The 23,138-nt window shown below is 42.0% G+C and overlaps 1 protein-coding gene across 3 annotated transcripts in view; it reads left to right on the forward strand.

The window, feature by feature from the left end:
• STXBP5 (syntaxin binding protein 5) overlaps positions 1-23,138 on the forward strand; it is a 192,483-nt gene that overhangs the window by 45,062 nt on the left and 124,283 nt on the right. For all 3 annotated transcript variants that reach the window (XM_077143412.1, XM_077143413.1, XM_077143414.1), the window contains 3 exons: positions 17,077-17,211; positions 18,294-18,357; positions 21,497-21,580. In XM_077143412.1, coding sequence (XP_076999527.1) covers positions 17,077-17,211; positions 18,294-18,357; positions 21,497-21,580 — 283 coding nt within the window. The remainder of the gene's footprint in view (positions 1-17,076; positions 17,212-18,293; positions 18,358-21,496; positions 21,581-23,138) is intronic.

Genomic DNA, 23,138 nt, shown 5'->3' on the forward strand with positions numbered 1-23,138 from the left:
GAGAACCAGGTATTCAGGTAAAATTTAAAATGAAAAAACTATTCTCTGACTGTCCACAGGAATGGTAGTTATGATTTGATACCTCTGAGAAAAAGTGTAAAAGATGGATAACTTCCTGGCATGAAATTGTGAGCAGTAACTAAGAAATTCTGACCTGAGCATAGGAAGGGACGTTTGAGGAGTCTGGTGTAGCTGCATACCAGCTTCTCAGGCGCCCAGAGATTGCTTGGATCTCTGCCAGGAGCAGAGTGAGCTAGGGCCCGAAGGAAAGAATAAGGACAAGAGAATAAATGAATGCAGACACCTTCTTTTCTTATGTTTAGGGCAAGTTAAGTAGTTCCCCTAACTGTACTTCCTTGACATGCTAACTTGTTTCTGCAGAGATATAAAGCAGTTGCGGGCGTTAGCTCCTGGGGGGTGGGGTGCTGCGATTCCTGAGCCCCAGACGCAGGGGACAGCTGGAACTGGGCAGTGGGCGGTGGCTGGGAGGATCCAGGCGTGGCAGGCACTATGGGAGTCCGGAATCTTGACCTCTGTTTATATTTTTGAGGACTTTGACCTCTGAATATAACTTTTTTTTGTTACTGTCAATTTTGGTATCGGGTATGCTTCCTTCATATAATAAATTGAGTAACCTTTATGTCCCCTTCCTTCCCTCCCTTCCTTCCTTCACCTCTTTTTGTTGTTTCTAAAACAGATGGAGAAATTAATAATTATGTTTCCTGAATTTTTGAGAGTATTCTTAAACTTTTTAGGACTAATTCTTTTTTGTATACAATTCTTAAATATGTTCAGTTCCATCCATGCTCATTAATCCTTTAGCTTTTCCAGCTTCTTGAATTAGTTTTGGATCCAAAATATCATCCATTTAATTGAGATTAGAGGCTTGTATTTCTTTTTTTTTTTCCAAATTCTCTTTACATTTAGTGAGAATGAAGTGATTAAATTAAAATAGAACAAGCTTGACAGACAATCAAGTCTGTGTTGGTTTGCGTCAGTTCACAAGGGCCCCTCAGAGCAGGGGCTCTTTGGCAGAAATTCAGGTTCTTGTGTTATCCCTCACTGTGTGTGCTCAGTAAAAGAAAGGCCTGGTGGGGAATTCGAAGGAGTGATCGAGGTAACTTCAAATGAGGGAACTTGTGGCGATGTCCTGAAAAATCGCACTTCCATTCTCACAGGCGAAAAGCACAGTGCTCTTTCCACAGGGCTCCTGGGTCCTGGGGCATGTCCCCGGGGTGGTGGCAGGTCTCCGCTGGCAGCTGACAGGTGTCCTCTGGCAGGTCTCCCTGCCCTCGCGGCGCTGCTCCCAGGCGTGCCATGGGTTTGCTCTTTCCTGGGTTCTGTCCTTCACTTGTTGGAAAATTGCCTCTGCTTCCCTGTCGATGCTTTCCGGATGGAGATGCTCTCTTCAGGGAGAAGTAAATTCGTCTCTCCATTGTATTCTCGAGTGCTTATATTTAATTTTATACCCACAATGCTTAATTGCGTTATACTTATTATTATACTTACTGTATCGCACTCATTATTATACTTATATTCATTTTTGTATTCACTCCTCATTTTATTTTATTGAACCTCATTTTTATTAATACGATTTGTCTAGTTGTCTTTTTAAAGAAGCAGTTCGTAGATTTATCTAATTTATTAATGTCTGTGTTATCTCTCTTCTCTCTTTTTAAATAGTGTCTTGAGTTTAAATTTAATTTGCTTAGAAAACAAAAAAATTAGGGCAATGGGGTGAATTTGATGACAGAGGTAGTGAAAAAGGACAGAGGGTGTATTCTTTCTAAACAGTACAGGGATCTGTTGAAGGCAGGAGAAAACAGAAGTAATAACCACGGGCATAACTGCAGAGGGCCTTGCAGAGCTAACTGATATCTGATGCTCGCACTTCAAAGGGCACTGATGCCCGCAGGAGTCCTGAGATACTTAGCAGATTGAAAATATCTTGGTTGTTATTCTGGCAGTGTCGTCAGAGTGAGGGAAGATGATTCGGATCATGTCAGAATTTCCTATTTTATTAATAATTGGGATAATTTGAGAAATATGGGTGTAAGCATATTTTTGGTATAGGTAACTCCTAGTTGAATTAAAGCTAGGAATTATTCTTCACACGTCACTTAAAGAAATTAAAAGCAAACTAAATTATCTATGAAGTAAAATAAAATAATGAAAATAGAAAATCATACACTTGACCAAAAAGGTTTCCACAATAATGCACGTAAATAAGTCATGGCAGTACATTTACACTGATGAGCCTTCCCTAGGAGGGATGTGCTCCTCTCGGCATGGTGTAAAGTGTGCAGTACATACACAAGAGTACTTGTGACCTCGTGTCCAGTTGAAATAAGACAGACAGCGTGGAGAGTGAGCTCCCTCAGCTGCTGACATCATTGGTACTCCCTTGAAGGCCTCCATCTGGTTGAATGACTGCTGAAGGCCTTTCCTCAGTTGACTGTAGATGCAGTCAGCCATAGATGCAGCCAGCTGACTGACAATTTAAGCCCATCTACAAAATATCCCCACAGAAACACATGACCAATGCTTAGTTGAGCAACATCTGGTCACAAGACCTGGCCAGGTTGACGTGTGAACTTTGCCATCACAGTCTCTTTTCACTTTCATAAGTACAGTGGTCAAAATGTGAAAATTTAAAATTGAGTGTTAGATTTTGTCTAACTAATCCCATATGCCGTGTTCTAAATTTTTGTGTGCTTTATTATTTGTAGCAGTTCTCTTTTTTCCCCTTCATTCTAGATTATTCTGTCAGTTAGGCATGCTGTGCTTTTTCCCTTTATGATACTTTTGATGAATCTAATTTCTTACTTTGAATTTACTGAATTTATCATTCGTTTCTTTTATGGTTGTGTGTGTGTATGTGTGCTCATTCATGGGTGTGTACACCTTGTGTTAGAAAATCTCTACCTGTATCGAAAGCCTAAAGATACTGCCCTGAATTTTCATTTAAAAATGCTAAAATTTTGACCTTCACATTTAAGACTTAAACTCCATTTGGAATTTAGGTTTTGATATGGTATAGGAAAGGAATCCAATTTTATTTTATTTTTCATACGCAAAAGCACATGTGCCCCCTTATTTATTGAATAGTTCATCTTGTTTCCCAGTGGTGACAGCACAAGTGTTGTTGCAGTTTCCATTGGAGGTGAGACACATGGTGGTTCTCTCTGTTAAGCTCATTAGTTTCAATTTTTTAATCATGTTTAATTATGATTAATCATGTTTAATTATTATGTTTAATTATGATCGGAAATGCGTACTATTTTATACCCGTAAATACTTGGTCCTCTGTTTCTTAAGAAGCAGTGCATTCTCTTTTATGACCATAGTACAGTTTTCAGCATGATAAAGCTCAGCCCCATGGCCGTGCCATTACTCAAGCTGTGCCCACAGTCAGGCCTCTGCGATGCCCAGCAGTGTGCCCTGTCCCTGTGCCCCAGCCCAGGCCTTGGGGCAGGATCACGGGTCTCCGTTAGCTGCCATCTCTCTTTAGTTTCTTTTGATGTGGAACAGTTCCTTAGCCTTTATTTTTCTTTCTGGACCTTGATTTTTTTAATGTTTTTGTTTTGGGGTTCTGTTACCCGGTATCAGTGATTACACTCCTTTCTGTCGCTCTCTTTTCATTCCCGACATTCCAGGTTTCTTTCTGGCATCATTTTCCTTCTGTCTGAAGAATTTTTATTACAGCAGGCATGCTGGCCACAAATTCTCTTACTTTCCCTTTATTTCAGGATGTTTCCACCCTTATCTGCTGGGAATAAACCCCAGGTTGACAGCGTTCTTTTGGCGCTTTAGAAATGTGCCTCTAAGCCTGCCGTCTCGGCTGCTGCTGAGACACGTGTCGCCATTCATGTTGTCGTGCCCCCGAAAGAGAAGCATCTTGGCTGGGTCTAGTGCCGGCCTTCCCGAGCTTTTGTGTCTCGAGTTGTCCTCGGTGGTGATGACGCTGTAGGCATGGCTTTCTCTGGGTTTATCCAGGTCGGTGTTCATGAAACTTCCTGCACCTCTGGGTTAAAACTTTTGCCAAAGTGGAGGCTAACCTTTCAGCCACTGTTTCTTTTTCTATACTGTAGTCTTTCTCTTTTCCTCTGGGACTCTGACGACACGAACGCTAGACCTGTTGGTGGCCACAGAGGTCCCAGAGGCTGTGGTGTTTTCACTCTTCTCGGCTCTGTCGTTGGACCGTTTCTCGATGTGCCCTCAGGCTCACTGAGGTGTTCTCTGTCACCTTTCTTATATTCAGCCCACCTCATGCTTTGCTGTTGTAAGTTTTGTTACTGTATTTCTAGGTAGCTCTTCAAATATCTTATATTTTCAGAGATGTTTTGTCTTTTGGCTTGTTTTAAAAGTATGTGCCTTTACTTTTCGGAGCCTTCATATAATAGCTGCTCTCTTTCTCAGATAATTATGAAGTCTGTACCATCTTGACATTGGTGACTCTTGATTTTATTTTCCCATGCATGTTGAGATGCTCCTGTATCTTCCTATACCAAGAGTTAAGATTGTGTTTTGGACATTGTCAATATTATGTTATGGGACTCACGGTCTGTTTAAATTCTCTGAAGAATGTCATCTCAGCAGGTTCCAACCAGCCTTCTGTGAGTTGTTTTCAATATGAGCTCTTTTCTCAAAACTTCGAATTGCTGCTCAGAGTCCCCCCAGGGCCAGCTGGGCCTGACGTGGGGTGGTCTCTCTGTCTTCGGCTTGCAGGTGGGGGTCAGATCCATGTGTGCACAGCTCAGGGGTGAGCCTAGGAGATCGCAGACCACTTGAAGAGGTGGCTCCTGTGTCCTCTTCCCTCCCCACCACCTTCCTGGGCTTTCTGGTTCCTCGGGACTCTATTGGGGTCCCCTCCCTCCCCAAGCTGTTTTTTTTAACATTTTTTATTGTAAAATATAACATATATATAAAGCAAAGAAAGAAAAAACAATAATTTTCAAAGCACATTTTAATAAGTAGTTACAGAACACATCCCAGAGTCTTCATGGCGTACCATTCCACCATCTTAAATTTTTCTTTCTAGCTGCCCCAAAACACTGGAGGCTGGAAGGAATGTTAGTATAGTGGTTCAGCAGTCATACTCGTTTGTTAAATCCCATTTTCTCTGTTATACCTCCTCCTTCTCTTCTGATCTCTCTCCCAATATATAGGGATCTTTAGATAATGCCTTTTTAACCTTTTCATGTTGAGAAGGGGTGTCCACACTAAAGGACAGGGAGATGTAATTTGTTGGTGATCTTGAAGAGGTTGGTCCCTGTGGGTATTAGGATGGATCTGGCCTAGGAACCCTCTAGGAATATAGGTTCCAGGAAAGCAAACCTAGTGTATGAAACCTATATAATACAGAGCCTCAGTGCGAGCCCCAGGTGTGCCTAAGAGTCAACAGGAGCGATGTGGTTGGGGGTTAGCAAACCCTGGCAATCAGCCCTGTCTGACTGCAGCTTGTGGAGAGCAGCCTCCAGAACAGCCTCTCGACCCCATCTGACCTCCCTGGCCACTGGTGTCTTACTTTATCACACTTCTTTCCCCCTTTGGTCAGGAGGGTATTGTTGATCCCAGGGTGCCAGGGCCAGGCTCATTCCTGGGAGTCAGGCCCCACATTGTCAGGAAGATTTTCACCCCTGAAGGTCATGTCCTATGTAATAGGGAGGGTAATGATTCTCCTTGCGGAGCTGGACTTGGAGAGAGAGAGGCCACATCTGAGCAACAAAGAGGCTTCCTGGAGGCATCTCTTAGGCCTCGTTCTGGGGAGTTTTAGCATCTCCCCCACAGAAATAAGTTTCCTAAGGGTGTGCCCCAAAACCCAGGGCTTGGATGATTTTCATGGGAGTCCCCAATAGTTCATATATATATATATATGTAGGGTTTTTTTTTCCTTCTTTGGACCCTTAAAGGACTCTGCTAGTACTCTGATTATCAGTCCACCACAGTCTGAGATATATCTTAGTATTGTGTTAAGCTACACAGAATTACAGGGCCTCATTTCCATTCTGGACTACAGGCGTTTAGAGTGATTAAATGAGCTATCCAGACAGGTTGATTCAGATTATGTGTCACTGACAGTTTAGGATCTAGACATTATAAACTCTGCCTTTAGTCTCATATGTTAGCTGAAGGTGTAGAGTACATGCACATCTTTTACCTTGTATTCTGATTTACCTTAGACCTGGGCAGATTGGCTTTGTTTTAACTCTCATTGATGACTGATCTCATTTTCGGTTGCTTCAACTGTTTATTGCATGTGGCTGTGCTGACCTTCAGGGGTATCCGGCTGGGGCTTTTGTATGCTGTTGTGCTATACACTTAAGGTGGGTGCACCGTGTCTAGGGACGAGCAGTAGGGGACAGAGAGATCCACGGGGACCTGCCCCTCCTTCTCAGGACCCATCCTACCTTCTTGAGAGCCCAGTGCCTCTGCTTCCCCTGAGGTTCAGACACCTGCAGGCAGGCCCAGCTGCTCTCCGAGAAGATCCTGCACATCAGCTCGGCCTTGCTAAGGGCTTCTCCCGCAGCTGTCTGCACTGATGACAGCACTCAGGCTCCAGGCTAGCTCCACAATTTCCTTGAAACCACTGAGATTCTCAATCATCATAATCATATTTATTTGCTAAGCCAATTAGCATATACCTAATAGCTGCTTTAAGGTCCTTGTCTGGTAATTGCAACATCTGAGTTGTCTCAGGATCGTCTTTTGACAGTCTTTTATTTGGACTGTAGGTCACATTTTCCTGTCAATGTATAGATTTGTTTCTTTTCTTTTTCTTTATTTATGAAGATAAATTGTAGGCTTTTAGAAAAATAACGCATAAAATACAGAGTTTCCATATATCACCATTTTCATAACACCTTGCATTGGTGTCGTGTATTTGTTACAACTGATGAGAGAAGACTTTTGTAATTTTACATTAGGGTTCATTGTTTTTTATGTGCTACAGTCCTTTCTTTTTATTTTTTTAATTTTTATTCTAGGAACCTAGAATTTCTCCGAGCCACATTCAAATGTATATTTCAGTGATGTTAATGACATTCACAAAGTTTTGCTACCGCCACCACTATCCATTCCCAAAAATTCTCAGTCACCCCAGACAGAAACTCTGTAGCAATTAAGCATTATGTCCCCCTTCCTTATCCCCACCCTGGTCCCTGGTAACCTGTAGTCTAGTTTCTGACTCTAGGAATTTGCTTATTCTAATGATTTCATTTTAGTGATATCATACACTATTTGTCCTTTTGTGCCTGGCTCATTTCACTCAGCATAATGTCCTCAGGGTTCATTCGTGTTGTCTCATGCATCAGGACTTTATTCCTTCTTACAGCTGAATAATATTCCATCAGAAGTGTAGATCACATTTTGTTTATTCATTCATCAGTGATGGACACTATTCCAGTCATTTGTCCATTTTTTAATTGGGTTGTATGTCTTTTTGTTGTTGAGTTTTAGAATTTCTTTTTTTCTAATACAGGACTGTGAAGATGCTTCCTTATATTTTCTTCAGGGAGGTCTAGCTCTTATTTTAAGATTTTTGATCCATTTTTAGTTGATTTTTGCATATGATGTGAGGTAGGGGTCCTCCTTTTCTTTTTTTGCATATGGACATCCAGTTTTCCCAACACCATATGCTGAAGTCCAATTGAGTGGACCTGGCATCCTTATCAAAAATCCATTGGCCATAGATGTGAGGGTGATTTCCAAGCTCTCAGTTTGATACCATTGGTTTCTATGTCTGTCCTTGTGTCAGTACATGCTGCTTGATTGTTGTGGCTTTGTAATAATTTTAAGATCAGGAAATGTGAGTCCTCCAACTTTATCCTTCTTTTCCAACATGGCTTTGGCCATTCAGAACCCCTTACCCTTCCATATTAAATTGATGATTGATTGGCTTTTCCATCAAGTTGTAATTTTGATTGGAATTGTGTTGAATCTGTAAGTGACTTTGGGTAGAATTGACATCTTTTTTTTTTTTTTTTTTTTTTTTTAACTTGGGCAGGCACTGGGAATCGAACCCGGGTCCTCGGGCATGGCAGGGAAGCACTCTTACCTGCTGAGCCACTGTGGCCCTAGAATTGACATCTTAACAATATATTTAGTCTTTCAAACTGTGAACATGAAATGTCCTTCCATTTATTTAGGTCTTCATTGATTTCTATTAGCAATGTTTTATAGTTTTTTGTGTATAGGTCCTTTACATCCTTGGTTAGATTTATTACTAGATATTTGATTATTTTTGTTGCTATTGTAAATAAGATCTTTTTCTTCCAGTTTTCATTACAAGTATATAAAAAACTACTAACTTTGGGGTGTTGACTATATACCCTGCCACTTTGCTGAATTTGCTGCTTAGTTCTAGTAGCTTTGTTTTCACTAACGAATATGATGTTCATTGTGGGTTTTTCATATATGCCCTTTGTCATGTTCAGGACATTTCTTTCTATTCCTATTTTTCTAAGCATTTTTATCAAGAAAGGATGCTGTATTTTGTCACATGCTTTTTCTGCGTCATTCGAGATGATCATTTGATTTTTCCACTTTGTATTACTAATGTGGTATATATGTTAATTGATTTTATTATGCATACCTGGGATAAAACCCACCTGATCGCAGTGTATAATTCTTTTCATGTGCTGTTGGATTCGATTTGCAAATAATTTGTTGTGAATTTTTGCATATATTTATAAGGATATGGAATTGTAATTTTCTTTTCTTTTGATACGTTTATCAGGCTTTAGCTTTGGTGTGAGGGTGGTGTTGATCTCATAGAAAGACTTAGTGTTTTTGGAAGCATTTGAGTAGTATTAATGATGTTTTTCCTGGATATTTGTTTAAATTCAACTGTGAAACCATCTAGTCCTGGGTTTCTTTGTTGGGAGGTTTTTGATTACTGATTGTGGTGGCTTGGAGCTGTATCTAACCCAGAAAATCATATTCTTGAAAATTTGAATCTGTTAATCTATGAACTCATTGTGAGTAGGTCCTTTTTATGAGATTATTTCAGTTCGAGTGTGGCCCACTTTGATCAGTATGAGTCTTAATTCTCTTACTGGAGTCCTTTATAAGCAGAATGAAATTCAGGCGAAGAAAGAGAAAGCCTGAGGCAGCAAGCAGCTGAAGGTCACCAGAACCTGGAATAGAAGAGAGAGGCCACTTCATGCACTGCCAGGTGACACAGGGCCCAGGACCAAGGGCCACCGACATGCAGCCCCGAGCACCAGTTTTTGGGAAGAAAGCATCACTGTGATGCCCCTTGATTTGGACTTTCTTTTAACCTCAAATCCAAGAATTAATAAATCCCTGTTGTTGACCTCAACCCACTGCATGGTGCTTGCTTGGCCAGCCAAGAAAGTAAAGGCACACTCGCTTTCCTACTAGTTACTGATTTGCTGAGACCTTGTGCTTCTCCTCAAGTCAGCAAGGGAAGTTTGTAGGTGTCTAGAGATTTGTCTTCTTCATCTAAGTTATCTAATTTCTAGGTGTAACAGTTGTCCACAGTAGTCCTTTTTATTTCTGTGGGGTTGGTAGTACTGTTCCCCTTTTCATTTCTGATTTCAGTAATTTGTCTCTGCCTTTTTCTTTGTCATTCTAGCTAAAGGTTTGTCAATTTCATTGCTCTCCTCAAAGAACCAGTGTTTGGTTTTGTTAATTCTCTGTTTTTATATTCTCTGTTTCTTTATCTCTGCTCTCATCTTTTTTTTCTTTCTTTCTGCTTACTTTGGGTTTAGTTATTTTTTTTTCTTGATTATCCAGTTTTGAGGTAGGTCTCTGATTTGGGATTTTTCTTCCTTTTTTAAATGTAAGTAAAACTATAAATTGCCCTCTCGGCACTGCCTTTGCCATGTCCCTTAGTTTTGGTATGCTGTATTTTCATTTTCATTTACCTCCAGATATTTCCTCATTTTTCCGTGATTTCTTCTTAGACCCATTGGTGTTTAACAGTATGTTGTTTAATTTCCACATATTTGTGAATTTTCCATTTCTCCCTCTGTTACTGGTTTCTAGCTTCATTCCATTGTGGTTGGAGCAGATAACTGTATGTGATTTTTGAATTTTCTAATTTTCTGAGACTTGTGACTTGCCATGTTGTCTCTCCTGGAGCGCGCCATTGCACAGCAGAGAAGACTGTGTTCTGCTGTTGCCGGGGACGTGCCCGTCTCCCCGCTCTCTCAGCTGGTGGCCCCGGCCTGGGCATTGCCCTGGAACATTCTTGAGGATGCTCCTTTCTCTGTGTCCTGTGCTCCTCCATCTGAAGTTGAAGTCCGTGAGCACCCGACAGACTGAGCGGGCTGCTTGGTCACAGCCCTGGACCGACAGCCAGAACCCTGCACACGGCTTGGCCTGCTGAGGGCCTATGGGATGAGGGCATAGTCTGGTTCCACTGAGAGAATAGTACCCGTCACTCAGATTGGAAATGCGTCCACTTCGATCAGCGTGGTGCCGAGTTTAGGTCCTCACGGCACTGTGGCTTTCTTTTGATTTATGAACATGATATACTTCACCATTTATTTATGGCTTCATTAGTATATTTCAAGAAGATTTAAAATTTTTCTTCTTTTGGCTTTTTTAATTATTACTATGTACTTTTTTTTTAAAGACAGACCTAAAAGTTGTTTCTTTGTAGAATTCATTTTCTAACTATTCCTGGCAAATATACAGTTGGTTCTTTCTTATAATGATTCTTTATCTGGCTACATTGATAAAATTTTAGTAATAACAATTTTTATGGGCATCCTTTTGGTATTTATGTTAACATAATCATTCGACTTAGATTGAATTTTATTTATTGCAAACTGCGTGCTCCTAGGTAGCAAGGCAGTATAAAACAAAAACTAACAAATATATTCATATGCATGCATTCCTGAAGTATGGGACTGCATAACACCAGTTAGCAAGTCTGGAAATGGATAATGTAATCATTTGAGATGAACTGGATAGATTTGATAACCACTAGGTCAGACAGAATTGACAAGAGAATTGGTGAATTAGTAGCAAGTTTTGGAGGATACATTCTGAGTACAGCAGAAAGAATAAGAATAAAAACATCAAAAAACAGTTAATAGACATTCTAAGAATAGAGACCTGAGGAGTGTTTGAGGGAAAGTATCTAAAGAAATAGTGACTGACAATTTGCCAGAATTGAAGAATTATTATATTTGAAGTTGTTAGAAGTACATATTAGCACATACCTTGTATGGACATACCCTTGCCTGGCTTGACAACCTAAGGGCAAATTAATCTGCCAGCAGGTTGCCATTAGCACAGTAGATGCTGGAAGACTCTTGAGCTCCAATATGATGTTTCGAAGAATTCTGTTTACAGCTCGTTATCATTTAATATTGAGCATATAGTAAAGGACATATTCAGATATACAAAGAATACAAATTTACCGTCTACAGTTGCTTGCTCAGAGAACTGCTAAAGGTATGCTCATGCAAGAGGAGAAGTGAATTCAGATGTGATAGGTATAATGCATGCAATGTTGGCCCAACAGTCTGGTTGACTGCTGACTGCAAAAAATGGCAAACAATATATTTGTGATTTAAAGATAAGATGGTTGGAGGGTACATGGGTAGTTCAGTGGTAGAATGCACGCTCACCTTGCATGCAGGATACCCAGGTTTGATTCCTGGACCATGCACCTAAAAAAAGGAGGGGAGGGGGGCGCGCAGGCTCAGTGGTAGAATTGTTGCCTGCCATGCTGGAGACCCAGTTTCAATTCCCAGAGCCTGCAAAAAAAAAAAAAAGATGGTTGGACATTTCTTTAAGAATAATTAGAAGAATGTTGCAAATAGCAGTAGTGAATAATTTGTTAGAAAGTTTTAACAAGTATGTATCTTAGGAGTGAAAGGGAAAGCACTAAAAGAGTAGAAAGCCTTTAACATTAGAACCATTAGAGGAGGAAAAAGGAAGAAATTGAATCTATAGAGGTTGGGAAAGAGACAAAATTATGGGAAGGAAAGGAATGATTCAACAAGATGGCAGAAATCAGTTCAGTATCTCCATAATCTAGATAATTGTAAATGGATTAAATTCACCTACCAAAATTTTAAGATTTCTCAAACTGGATTTAAAAGCAACAGTGTACAGCTGTTAAGTAGTTTATTTGAGAGATACAGCATAGTGGCACATTAAGTTTGAAATGGCAGGAAAAAGTCAAGAAAAAGTGTACTCAAATGGTAACAAAAACTACAATATCCCTAGAAGTAACAGTGGCCAATAAATGTAATATTTATATGGATAAAATATTAAAATATTATTTAAGGAATAAAAGAAGACCTAAACAAATGGAAAACTTCATCGGAAGAAATAGTAAAGTACTAAGATCTATCAGTTTCCCACAAATTAATGTGTAAATTCAGTGCTATTCTAATGAAAATTGTTACAGAGTTGTTCATGAGACTTAATAAGCTGATCCTAAAATTCATATGGAAAAAGAAAGTTCCAGAATAGTCCAAGACAATTTTGGAGAAGGAAAATAAAATGATTTCTGTAGCTATAAAGCTGTAGAAATGCTGTATTATGGTTTAGTAATTACAAGCAGAAGAAAAATGGACTTACAAAACAGTATAGGGTGTCCAGAAACAGCATGCATGTGGGGAGTTAGAGCCTGGCATGATACAGGAGAGAGGTGGCCTTGCAATCAGTAAAGCACACACTAACTAAGACTCTCACCTAAATGGGGAAAACAGTCCCTACCTCGTTATGAAAACAAATTGCAAAGGAGTGAAAGACCTAAATGTGAAACAACCACAGAAAACAGACCAACTTGGGAGAATATGATGTGGGCGGTTTCTGTAAGACAAGGGACAGGAGGACTTAAACAGCACACACAAAGAACTAGTAAGAGAATGGCTGAGGCTCCTAAAACTAAGAGTGCTGTGAAGGTAAAGGACACACCCCGTCCATCAGATACCGCTGGTGAGAATAAAAGGCTGAGAACGACCTGTATACTATCCCTTTAAAGAAGCAAGGACTCCTTCCCCAAATATTCTTCATGCCTTACTTATTATATGAAAATGAAGAAAAATAGTTGAGGATAAGTTCTAAGTTGTTAATATGACTTGTGAAGAGGACAAATTTTGAGGCAGGGGGAGATAAGCATGGAATAAAAATAAGACTAATCAAGCAGTTTAAAATTAGAAGTTTACATCAGTGCATAAGGAGGATCATGTTTGTGTATATGTACTTATAGACAAAAGACTTTGAATAAAAATGATATAAGCCATATACTGGAAAGTATTTATATTGTATAAAGTATAAGAAAAGATAAAAATCTTATGTAAAAATGGAGAAAGATAATGAGATGTCTTACAGAAAATGAGTACAGTTCCTCATGAGGACCAGATTACTTTTATCATGCACGGTTGTTTAAAAACACCTGACATCAGGCGGTGCGATGGTGGCTCGGTGGCAGAATTCTGACCTGCCATGCTGGAGATCTGGGTTCGATCCCTGGGTCCCATGCAAAACAAGCAAACACCTGACATCTTCATCCCCAAAGCAAGACGATTAAATACAGAACTGTAAGAAATCCTCTACACAAGATTTTTTCCATGTGCTACTCATTATTTCTGCATTTGATGTATTTGATGGTCACTCTTGCACTTCCTGCTGTACAGTTTCTCCGTAGTTACCATGCTGCATATTGAGGTGTCATTTCACAAGAAAGGTGACCATTGAGGTTTATTTGGACTTATTTCTAAAACCTTTTAAATGTTTTATAAAAATTAAGATGTAAAATAAGGAATATAGTAAATTAATGTAGTGTAAAACAACTTTCAAAGATCTCTAAAGCTAATTTTGTGCAACATTTATATTGTACTGTTTGACTGTAAATAGTGATAACAATGAAGGTTTTTCTAAAGTAGCTGCAATAGTTTATCAGAAAAGATAAACGGGACAATAAATAAAAGGGACATCCTTAGAACAGTCTTACAAAGTGCTTTCTTGTTATTTTTAGCACGTCTATGTTCATTAAATTTTCATTTATTACAAGGTATAATTAATTTAATAAATGTACCAACTAATATCTGCTTTTTTACTATTTCCTTGAGCATTCATTCATTTTATAAACTTTGATTAAATTTTTGGTCCCTGTAAATAGTGATAAATTCTGGGATATGGAAGTTATAACTGAGCAAGGTCAGCATGTTGGTAAATTAAAATCCAATGGAAAATATTCTGTCATATGAATGTAATGAAATTTTCTATGAAGTTTTAAAGTTTAATCAGAAAAGGGCTGCGTCTTATGTAACGCGTTAACACGGGCACCCACAAGAGCAGAGCTGGAGTATTAGTGGGAATTTGCTGCATTGCCAGGGCAGGGGGCTTTACAGTGGGCTCTGCGGCAGTCAGGATGCAGGCTGCCGGCTCGGGCCTCGCTGGGTGTGGGCCAGGGACGGTCAGCTGGGGCAGGTTGACCTGGTCTAGCTTCAGATCATCATCAGTGGGCATTTTTTGGTCTCCAGAGGCTTTCGGGTCTGGTGTGTCTCCTTGCTGTGTTAGTCAGGGTTCAGTGCAGAAACGGGAAGCACTCAGAGGGTTCAGGCATGCAAGGTGTAATGCAGGGCGTCGCTGTCTGGGAGGTGCTGGATCCTGCGAGTGGACATGTTGCTGCACCCCGGAGACCAGGTGCTGCGTGTAGACCCCTGCTGCCTGCTTTTCCTCCCTGTTCACAGAGCAGCAGATCCAGCCCCTGAAGTAGCTGTGGGGGCTCCCTCTCCATCCTCGAGTGTCTCCTACATGTGCTGAGGTCCCTCCTCATGTGTCTCCTACGTGTGCCGAGGTCCCACCCATCCTCGTGTGTCTCCTATGTGTGCCGAGGTTACTCTCCATCCTCGTGTGTCTCCTACGTGTGCCGAGGCCCCATCCATCCTCGTGTGTCCCCTATGTGTGCCGAGGTCCCTCTCCATCCTCGTGAGTCTCCTCCATGTACCGAGGTCCTTCTCCATCCTCATGTGTCTCCTTCATTTGCCGAGGTCCCCCTCCATCCTTATATGTCTGCTGCATCTGCCGAGGTTCCTCCCCATCCTTGAGTGTCTCCTACACGTACTGAGGTCCCCTTCCATCCTCGTGTGTCTCCTCTATGTACCGAGGTCCCTCTCCATCCTCGTGTGTCTCCTCCATGTACCGAGGTCCCTCTCCATCCTCGTGTGTCTCCTCCATGTACTGAGGTCCCTCTCCATCCTCATGTGTCTCCTACATGTGCCCTGGTCCGTCTCCATCCTCGTATGTCTCCTATATGTGAAATGGTCCTTCTTCATCCTCGAGTTTCTTGTCCACGTGCTGAGGGCTCTCTTCTCCCTTTGAGTCTCTCCTATATGTGCCGATATCCCTCTCCATCGTTGTCTCTCCCACATGTGTCCAGGGCACTGGGGGAGTTCCAAATCAAGGTGTCATCAAGGTGATGCTTCCATCCCAAAGACAGTGGTGATTGGGGTCTGGCTGCCAGCATGATTGGTCCTTGTCGCCTCTGTCATGTGACAGTGTACATGCAGCTTTCTCTGGCCTCTGACTTCTCTTCTGGATTCCCATACTTCCTTCTGGCTGTTCCTGTATCTTTTTCTCTCTCTGACCTTCCCTGTAAGGCCTTCCGTAGTAAGATTAAGATCCATCCCGATTGAACTGGGCCGTACCTTAGCTGAAGTAAGCTCATCAAAAGGTTGTATCTATGATAATTCACACCCGCAGGAGTGGATGAAATTTAAGAGCGTGTTTTCTGGTATACAGAGCTCCAAGCTACCGTATGGCTAAATGTCCAGTGCCATTTGTTTCATGGCTTCTTCCTGAAAATTGCTAGATTTCATCGTGGGTCACATTTTTAGAGTCATTACATAACCCATAAATCTATGTTTTCTGTCACTACGGAGATATAAATGCAGACACATACATAGATGGTCTTAAGTGTTCTAATATGCTGTCCCTTTAAATATTCAGTGCAGTTGTCTTCTTAGTTTTAACTTTTATGTGGAAGCCTTCTCAGTTATTCTTTAATTACTTTATCCTTTAAGCCCTCAGTAAAGGAGGCCAAGATTCTTATTTGTATGTCAGGAAATACTGTCACGTGAGTGCAGCCGATTGAAGGCCTGCTCTGAGGAAGAGGAAGACAAACCAGCGTGTCTCAGCCTCCAGTGCTGCCTTTTGGTAACTGCAGGTTCACTTGCCCGTGACTTGAAATCTTGCAGTTCTCGGGAGGGCGTGATCACCGAGATGCCGTTCTGGTCAGTCTCGGCGGGCATTGGTTCCCTGCTACCCTTTCAGTAGTGTCACCAGCATGGAATTCTTTTATTTGGCCACAGCCTGAATTTTAGTTTTCGTATTCTTCCTGTATGTTCAGGGGTGTTGATGTCTTCTCACTAAGTGCTTGAGGTCGTGGTGTCCGCTCACCTGTAGTTGACTCCCAGGTGCACACTGTAGAGAGCTGTGCTAACCCATGGTCGACTCCCCAGTGGACACTGTAGAGGGCTCTGCTAACACATGGTGACTCCCTGGTGGACACTGTAGAGGGCTCTGCTAACACATGGTGACTCCCTGGTGGACACTGTAGAGGGCTCTGCTAACCCATAGTTGACTCCCAGGTGAACACTGTAGAGTGCTGTGCTCTCCCCTAGTTGACCCCCAGGGGAACATTCTAGAGGGCTGGAGCAGAGAGCCTGTGCCTACAGGCCAGGAAGTAGACCCGGCCACTCCTCCAGGCCCATGAGAGTTGGCCTGTGGACTGAAAGCCAGGTGAAAGCCAGGGGCAGGAGCGTCCTGCTGGGAAGCAGCCTGAGCCCAGGTGGGGATGGCGACGGGGCCAGTGACACTCATGGTGGCTTGGAAGGGCGTGTGGTTGGACCACCAAGGATATGCTAGGCACCCCAAGGCTGCCCCCGATTCCTGACCCTTGCCTCCTCCTGCCCCAGCCCACATGTTCGTGCATTCTCGCCCCTGTGGGGAGGGGCGTGGCGGGTGGCAGTCCACCCTCCTCGCTTTTCTGAAAGTGCATGTGTGAGGGACCCTCTCACACACCTCCTGAAACCTGTGTGCCTTTTCTCTCATTGCCTTTTTGGGTTTTTCCTCCGGCAGGGTGACGTTTTGCCATCTGCCTTTCCAGAGTAAGTGGCTGTATGTGGGCACTGAACGAGGCAACATCCACATCGTGAACGTGGAGGCCTTCTCGCTGTCCGGCTACGTCATCATGTGGAACAAAGCCATCGAGCTGTGAGTCCCCCACCTGCCCAAGAGTGCCTGGGTCCCCTCGGCCTCTTGCTCCCCTGTGCACACCCTGTTGGCAGTTTGCAGATTTGAGTGCTTTGTGCATACACCTGCAGGAACCCTGTGCACACCGCAGTGCGTGTTTTCACATGGGCGTGAACCAGAATGTGGTATATGGAGCAGTCCTTGCTCTTGCTGGGTGGAAAGCCCCGTCCTTCTCCTTCTCTTCTGGTGCTCGTCATGACCAATGGGTGTTTGAAAACATTTCCTCAACCCCCACTTATTTTAGGCATAGTAATTAATGCCTGTGACCTAAGTGCTGGAGGAGGTCTGCAGACTGCCACACTAACCAAAGGCTGGTTTTCCTTAGTTTAGGTATGCAGTGATTGTTTTCAACTAATTTTAACAACAAAAACCATGGGACCCTAAGGATACTACCTTGGCAGGGTGCTTTTTCAGTGCTGCTTTTTGTTCTGCCCTTTTCTCTTTTATTGGTGAACCGACAGTTTGTAGATTGTCCTCATGACATTCACGCATTTCTGACCCAAGAGCAGCGTTGACTGACCCCAGCAGCTGTTGGTGCTGCGCAGGGGTGGTGGAGCCTGCGCCCCCCCGGCTGGGTGCCCTGGTCGCATGGGCGCTGGCCTCCTCGCCGAGACTGCTTGTTCTCTAGCACAGGGCTGCCTCCCTCTGCCAGAGCCGCTTTGAGCACGGCCGCGTCGCCGCCTCTCAGCTGCCCCAGTGGGGGCTCGGGCGGCATGAGGCCAACACTGACGGTCGTGTAGCAACCTCAGCTTGGAGAACTCTTCCGGGTACCCGTTTCTGGGGTGTGGAATGCTTTGACTGAATCCAAGAGTCTTTCTTACACAGGAGGTCTTTAATTGCAAATTTTGCTGGCTTGTATCAACATGGAAGTTATTTCCTTTTTTTTTTTTTTACTCTTCCTGCTGTGATCCATATCAAGATATTACTTACTGAAATGTTTGTATCCTTTATTCAGACGTCTTTCTTTCCCATCCGCTTATTCTTATTTAGTTGTATTTGAAATTTTTGAGAAAAAAAGTCTAACTAATTTTTTTTCCTTTTAGGTCATCTAAATCTCACCCAGGACCTGTGGTCCATATAAGTGACAATCCAATGGATGAGGGAAAGGTAGAATTTTTTCTGAAAGTTATATTTATGATATAAAAGAATGAATCTTGGTATCCTTAAGTATGTAAACTCTTCTAGGACTGTACTCACCAAACCTGAGACTGCTTACAAAGGTTGTATATCTCATATACCAATGGCTTATTTATACGTTATGAAGAACAAGTGAAAAAAGTAGAATCATTTAAAATTTTAAAGAACCAAAAGTACCCTAAAATATCAGTAAAGTTAAATACACTTGAAAGTTTTTAGTTTATAATTGGCTTATTCTGAGTAGTTTACCTGATTTTTCTGATAATCCTGACTAAAAGTATTCTTTGATGGTTTGGAATTATTTTCAACACACTTGATCCATTTTTATGTTGCTTATCACATGTTGCCTTGTGTCAGCATCATGTCTAGATCTCATCTCCTCTACGTGTTTCTTCATAAATGAACAATGTAGGTATTAAAGTACATTGTTTAATGTAGCATTTTGAACCATCTTATGTTAATTATGTATAACTTTTAAATTCTGAAACTAGTTTCACACAGTCGGCACCTCAATAAACTTATCCTTTCCCATACATCTGTTTGCTAATCGAAGCCATCCTGTGAGGTAGTTCCGTGTAACAGTCGCCTTCCTTCTGCCGTAGAGTTTTCTGTGATAACTTCAGTGAATGCTGGGCAGTGTCTGCACTCCCAGGGCCCAGCCACCTGGACATTTGGGCTTGGGGTTGGGGTTTGCCCAGGTCTTCCCTCCCTCTGTCTGTGGAGGCCCACAGTGTCTGTCACACTGCCTTCTTGGTGTGCGCCACGACGCTGGACACGGCCGGACTTGACGGATGAGTGTGTGTGGAGGACTAAAGTCTTCCCTCTGCCTTTAGCTGGCCACTGCCGGAATTGGTCAGGTCCACCTGCCTTTGCGGTGCCTCTTGTCCACCTGGTCTCCTAATGACCATGGCATTCCAGCCTATCCTGGGATAATTTCTGGATCCGGCTCCCTGGAGGGCCATTTCACTCTCATTGCCATCCTCTTGAGAAGCTCTCCATGGCTGTGTATTTAAGGTGGCCATAGCTCTTCACCCCTCTTAGAGCGTCTCTTCCTGAATGCGCTGTGGAGCAGGTGGCACACTCCCCTGGGAGAAGGGGCCCTGGGCTGCTGCCTGCCCTGCCCATAAGCCCCTCTGCTTGTACTCAGCCACCACCCTCTGCCTCTGCCTCCCCCCATCCCATGGCCCGGGTCATAGGTCTCTCTCTCTTGGGGTGTCTGCCTTGATGGTCCTGAGAGAAATGTTTTCTCTTACTTACAAATTCTTAACGATGTAGTTATATAATTTTTACAGTATGAGTCACATATATTACCTCAGATTAGAAATGTGTGTTTATCTTGACTTCTTGAACTTGAAAGACTCCCTCAGCACGGAGGTTATAGATCTGCAAGTTGCATCTGCATCTACATGTGCATCTGCATCTACAAGTGCATCTGCATTTACGTGTGCATCTGCATTTACATGTGCATCTACATCTACATGTACATCTGCATCTACATGTATCTGCATCTACATGTGCACCTGCATCTACATATGCATCTGCATCTACATGTGCATCTGCATCTACACGTACATCTGCATCTACACGTACATCTGCATCTACATGTATCTGCATCTACGTGTGCATCTGCATCTACGTGTGCATCTGCATCTACATGTATCTGCATCTACATGTGCATCTCCATCTACAAGTGCATCTTCATCTACATGTGCATCTGCATCTACAGCTCCACACACCCATACACATACACACGCACATATAGGTTTGTATTTTCCATAGCACCCATCATAATACTTTAAAAATAGTAACTGCTATGCTTAGTCTATTGAGTTATGTAATTATAACTGTTTATATCATCCTCATTAATTTTTTTTAATCTGACGTGTTTTTCTCCTTGGTTCCCAGTTTTCTTCTCACACATTTTTGAAATATAAGCTTGCTGGAATGGATTATGTTATTTAGCCTTTGATTTTTAGTAGAAAAATACATTTTTACTACACCAGACTTGTCCTTATTCCTAAAGACCAGATATCAGAGATATTTAGAAGGACTATGAAAAAGGAAAGGGAATGAATGCCAGGCTTTCCTGGATGCCTTTGTAGCTGTAGACTGCCTAGGAAAGAAGAGTGTGGGTTGGAGAACTGACCCTGTTCCCTTCCAAGGTGGGAAACCGATTTTGTCAGCTTCAATAACTGCCTTCTCTAAGTGCCCCTCTAGTCTCATCCCCTAAAATATTATTTTACTAAAATGACTAGGTCTGCCCCAAACTTTATTCTTATTCCCAAATTATATGATCATCTACTAATCATTTATTTCCTCATTAAATAAGAAGAATGTATTGAGTGTCTCCTGTATACAGATGTGTGTTTAGTATCACAGATCACAGGCGAGCAAGCCTGTTGCATGGGAGATGAAGCATCTTGTCTGTCCAGAAGAGTTGTGAATAAAAGGGGAGCACATTTCAAGCAGAGGGGATCCTGAGATACAGACCCCTCCTAGCATGTTCTGAATTAACAGTTGGCAACTAATGGGTATTGGGTGAAGTCGATGAGATCGTCTGATAGTGTGTTGAATTAGGAAAGCTTGTAAATTCTAAAGGACATAATAATAACTACTATTTTTTGTATGCTGTATGGTGGCGATCACATTTCATTCTTTTTCCATGTAACTATCCCATTATTGCAGCTCCTTTTATTGTTTTACTAGGGGGCGTGGGGAGGAGGGAAAGCACATTGGCCTGGAATTGAACCCAGGTCTCCCTCATGACAGGTGAGAATTCTACCACTGAACTACCCTTGACCCCCATAATTAGTTTTAATCAGTATTTTGTTATCATACATTGATTAATGAAGATGTACAGTTATTGTATAGTGCTGATTTCTTTCAGTTCTATGATTTGCATTGAGCCCCTAACTGTCAAGGACATGTAAATAGGCAGTGCAGCATTCTCAGTTGTCATCTCTGTGATTCTTAAGAAACAGTGAAAATTGTTAATATGTTATAAATGTATACTGGAAGCATATGAATAACATTTATCTTTATTGTCAGCACAGGAACATCATGTAATTGATGTCGTGCCAAGGTAACGTGGCCCTTTCTTCTCTTACAGCTTTTGATTGGCTTCGAATCTGGGATAGTCGTCTTATGGGATCTCAGGTCTAAGAAGGCTGACTACAGATACACGTATGATGAGGTAACGGTAACACATTTGCTCTCAAAGGTTGTCACTTTCTCTGGTTTAGAGCAGCTTCTCTAAGAACTTGACTGGTGATTTTAGTCTAGGCAGTTTTTGTAATTGTGATAACTCAAATACTTTTTAAATAATAGATAATATATTCACGCAACTCAGAGGATACAGCAGTTGCTTCTCACCCCCGTCACTGGCCACCCCAGCACCCACATTGGTACTTTCTCATGTATTCTTCCGAAATTATGCATTCAGAAGCAAATTCACTAATATTTTCTATTTCTTATTTTTATGCAAATGATAAAAAAAACACTTACAGTTTGTTTTCTTGCTCTGAGTTCCAAATAGGGATTGTGATTGATTGATGAGTGCTTTACTTCTCCCTGCTCCCTGCTCTACTTCCTTACTTCATTCCTTATTTCTTACCAGCTATCTCTTGGAGATAGAGTCTCCCAAAGGTTGGATCTATCAGATGGCATCGTTGCTTGGGTTAGCCTCTTCTCTTGTTCTCAGAGTCCCATAGATTGGGTAGTTTTCTGTGGCTTGATCGAACACAGGTTCCTTTTCACTTGTAGTTGGTACTGCTGCTGTTCCATCAGGGGGACACGGCCGCAGTGGTGTGGGGGGCTTAACACAGCAGTGCAGTGACAGTGGCAATCAGGTTCTGAGCTAGTACACTGCAGCCAAGAGACCTCCCCTTTATCTCGTGTTTGTCCATACTGGGTCAGTTGTACTAAAACCTCAGTTCATATGGAGAACGGAACAGTGCATGGTCCCTTGCCTCTGTTCTCCAGTGCTTACCACGGAGGAATTGGCCAGTTTGTTTTAAATTTTGTTATGAACTCGGTGATTTAAACCTATCTGCATGCCTTGATCCGCTGAGGTTGTTAACCATATTGATTTTCTGTGGTGAGTGAGCCTCCTCCAGTGGCACCCAAGGCTGTGGGTAATGGCCACCCCAGTAACCTCCATAGCGTCCTTGCTCGTCAGTGTAACAAGCGTATCCAATAATCTTGTCTGTTTCTGTCCAAGACCGGAATAAGATAGTTTTCCTTGGAATCGTGGCTTCTTTAAGTGTGAAATGGTATCTGGCAACTATTATTTGTATACGAGGAGTATTAATTGTTCCCAGTTCAGCACCTAGAGCTAGAATTAGGAAGTGTGCGAGTGGTTTTACAAGACAAGTTACACCACGTCTCCATGTTGACGCTTCCACTACCTGAGCAGCAGACTGCAGTAGGAGTTCTTTGTAAACATCCGTGTTTTGTCTTTGTAAGTGTGCCTGTTAGGGAGCATCCTTGTCTTTGTAGACACATATGTTTTGTTTTTAAAGCTTTTCAATTACTAAGTATTGTCAAGCACACTAGTCAAGATCTTGGATTTAAAAAAAAAACAAAAATAATTTGAATGGAGTCTCTATTATTTCCCTGGAAATTTTGGCCTATACATCTATTTTCTACATTAAAATAAAAGCATAGTTTAAAAATTGACTCTTGGTTTTGCTTATTATAAATTTAAGTAGTGGTTTTGGTTTCAGCCAATGTAGAGTCACAGGTACTAGACT

The sequence above is a fragment of the Tamandua tetradactyla genome, chromosome 25, assembly GCF_023851605.1.
Source record: "Tamandua tetradactyla isolate mTamTet1 chromosome 25, mTamTet1.pri, whole genome shotgun sequence".
In the NCBI taxonomy this organism is placed as follows: domain Eukaryota; kingdom Metazoa; phylum Chordata; class Mammalia; order Pilosa; family Myrmecophagidae; genus Tamandua; species Tamandua tetradactyla.